At 37.7% G+C, this 2925-nt stretch overlaps 1 protein-coding gene across 1 annotated transcript; it reads right to left on the bottom strand.

Moving 5' to 3' along the window:
• Nucleotides 1-1256: 1256 nt before the first annotated feature.
• Nucleotides 1257-2712, bottom strand: LOC112588474 (uncharacterized). The gene is made up of 3 exons (XM_025298621.1): nucleotides 2405-2712; nucleotides 2280-2321; nucleotides 1257-2215 (listed from the first exon to the last, which is right to left on the bottom strand). The coding sequence occupies exons 1-3, from the start codon at nucleotides 2522-2524 to the stop codon at nucleotides 1997-1999; spliced, it is 381 nt and encodes a 126-aa protein (XP_025154406.1). The 5' UTR covers nucleotides 2525-2712; the 3' UTR covers nucleotides 1257-1996.
• Nucleotides 2713-2925: the final 213 nt, after the last annotated feature.

Below are 2925 nucleotides of genomic sequence, written 5' to 3'. Positions count from 1 at the left end.
GACGCCAAGTAACACGCAACGCTTGCTACCAAAATTGACAGCAAATTGACGTCAAACATCGAGCACACTTTGGGTACGCCACTTGATGCCAAATAACGAGCAAACTTTGGCGCCAAGATTCCAGCAAGGCTTGCGGACAAAACATCACACCAAATTGTCACCAAATACCGAGCAAATTTTGGCGACAATACTCCACAGCAAATTGACGCCAAATACCGAGCAAAGCTTGGCGATAAAACCCTACAGCAAATTGACGCCAAATACCGAGCAAAGCTTGGCGACAAAACCTTGCAGCAAGTTGACGTCAAATACCGAGCAAAGCTTAGTGACAAAATTCCACAGCAAATTAGCGCCAAATATCGAGCAGATTCTGCCATATTCATTTATTACACCCCTCCCACTTCAACCAGGTAGGTTAGGTTCAAGTAAAGCAAGGAGTACTGATTTTGGCCAAGTATATAATGTACAATGCAAAAGCAAATGAATTTATTAGAATCATTCATTGTTTACGTACAGCTGGAAATGACTTCTGATAATGCATTTGCTTGTCAATTATATATTATGCACGAATCTGTATTCCCCGCTTAATTATTAAGTAAAATCAAATATGTTAATAAATTTTTATTAATATTTTACAAATTTATTATACTTAATGATTTATTATTATTATTGTAACAATTTTTTTTAATTTGTTACAATGTCGAAAATACACTAAAATATAAGGCTAATATTACATTTGTCGTACGACAATCTTTTCGAATACGTTGATTAGTTAACAAAGAGAATATTTCTAGGATTGCTCCGCGTACGCCAATCAATATATCCGAAAAGCTTGTCGTACGATACATGTAATATTAGCCTAAGTTGGCACTAAAAAGTACCGATTCAGATATTGGCATTCAAAAATGCCTTTTATTGCACTGAGATGTTCCCGTTATGTTTTAAAAATAGGGGCTGAAAAGTACCGATTTATTTCTCTTTCTTCGAGAAGAGAACGTGTGGTATGTGCGTGCGTGTGTGTGTGCGTGCATGTTGCACCCTCCTCTCCCTCCCTCTCTCTCTCTCTCTCTCTCTCTCTCTCTCTCTCTCTCTCTCTCTCTCTCTCTCTCTCTCGACCTCCTGCGACCGTGAGTGTTGTCTTCGACCTCATCCTCGTCCCATGCATCTGTAAATTTAGAAACTTTTTTATATTTTTTAATATATATGACGGACGCGATTAATAGGTGAGTTCAAATAAAATACAGGGAACGAAAATGAAAAATTGAAGAACATATAACTTTACTACCAGTAATCAGTGAGGAATGATCCCTGCTGTAAATGCTTTGCTACATTTCTCTCTTACATGACCCTATTTCTGTATTCTTTCATGAATGTAGGCATTTTTCAGTGATATTCAATATATACATATTAAACAACATACCGTGAAATGTATTGAATATTACAGAAAACTGTATACATTGGCTGCGTTCAGAAGAACAAAATGATCAGTGAACGGTTAGTGATTCTCGCTCCTGATTGGCAAATACTTCTGGGCCTATGAAAAATATAAAATAATGCTCCAGTCGCAGACAAAATAATCACTAAGCGCTCACTGATCACTTTGTTCTGCTGAACGCAGCCATTAACGAAATAATATTGAAATTGCGTCATATGTGAGGGAGAAATTCAGCTAAATATTTCCAACAGATGTATCACTCCTCACTGTTCAGATACCACACAATATTTACAAGATATTTTAAAAACATAGATGTTGGATATATTATAAATATTCTAATGTCTGAGATTTTCAACTATAGAAAAAATATGATAAATATCTAAAAATATTTATATTGTTCATACATCTTTTATAAATCGAAATTCTTTTTATAAACATACGTATGACAAACATGTTTAGATATTTATCATACCCTTTTCATGCCTGAAAATGTCGGACATTAGAATATTTACGAAATATTCAACATCTATATTTTCACAATATCTTGTAAATATTGCGTGTTTATTCAACAGTGCTATATATTTTATGTCGGGTCTTGCTAGTCCTGCTCCTCTTCCTCGTCTGCACGCTCGTCGCTTCATAAGTCGCGCTGTATCCTTGGACCAGCTGCCGTTCTACGTTGATTACGTCCTCTGTGGCGGTGTCGTTCCTTCGCTGTCCGAAGAGCGTCTTGCATCTGTATTTGGAACTCGGAACGTTGAGGCCACTGAGGCCATCTTCCTGTGAAGAAAGGGTAAAAAGATAATTTTATAAATTATTTTGTCAGTATATAGTACATACTCACGTAAGTCTCTTTTCCATGCGCTTCCAACGATCGTTGTTCTCCCTGTGCACAAAAATAACGTTTTTATAAATATTCTTTTACAATTTTCGTTACTATTATATTTTTAAATACGCACAAAGACATACCGATTGTCCGCCTTCTGTATTATTCGTACATGTTGGCCATAAGGTAGCCGCTCTTCGTACTGCTCGTAAGATAGACGCTCCTGATGGAACTGATGCTGCGTGTGCTCCTGCGTTGTCCATGGGCGCGAAGTACCTTGCTACTCAGTATATGTATCATTAGTGTAGTACAGGTGTTCATTTTCGTGAGGTGTACATGTAGTGTGAGAAGTATGAATCGGTATCTTGTGCTGGGTGGACAGATGCTGTGGGAGTAATGTGTGTGGAATTATATGCGTATGTGCGCGATGATATGTTTTGTGTAGTATTAGCAAATAAATGTATATCGTTGTTTGCATTCTTGTCCAGGATGGCCTGTATATCTCTGATGTCCTCTTCGATGCTTCCTGCCGTGGTGTTTGGCACAGGTGCAGCCCGTTTGTATACTGGAGGAGCCTCATCTGATGATGTTGTCTGGTAGCTTGTTGGTTTTGTAATTATACGCTTTGGTCGTTCTTCCATCTGTAAGTAAAACTATGTGCCTG

This window comes from Harpegnathos saltator, unplaced genomic scaffold (genome assembly GCF_003227715.2).
Source record: "Harpegnathos saltator strain DR-91 unplaced genomic scaffold, Hsal_v8.6 scaffold227, whole genome shotgun sequence".
Lineage (NCBI taxonomy): Eukaryota > Metazoa > Arthropoda > Insecta > Hymenoptera > Formicidae > Harpegnathos > Harpegnathos saltator.
This window is presented reverse-complemented; position numbering and strand designations above follow the sequence as displayed.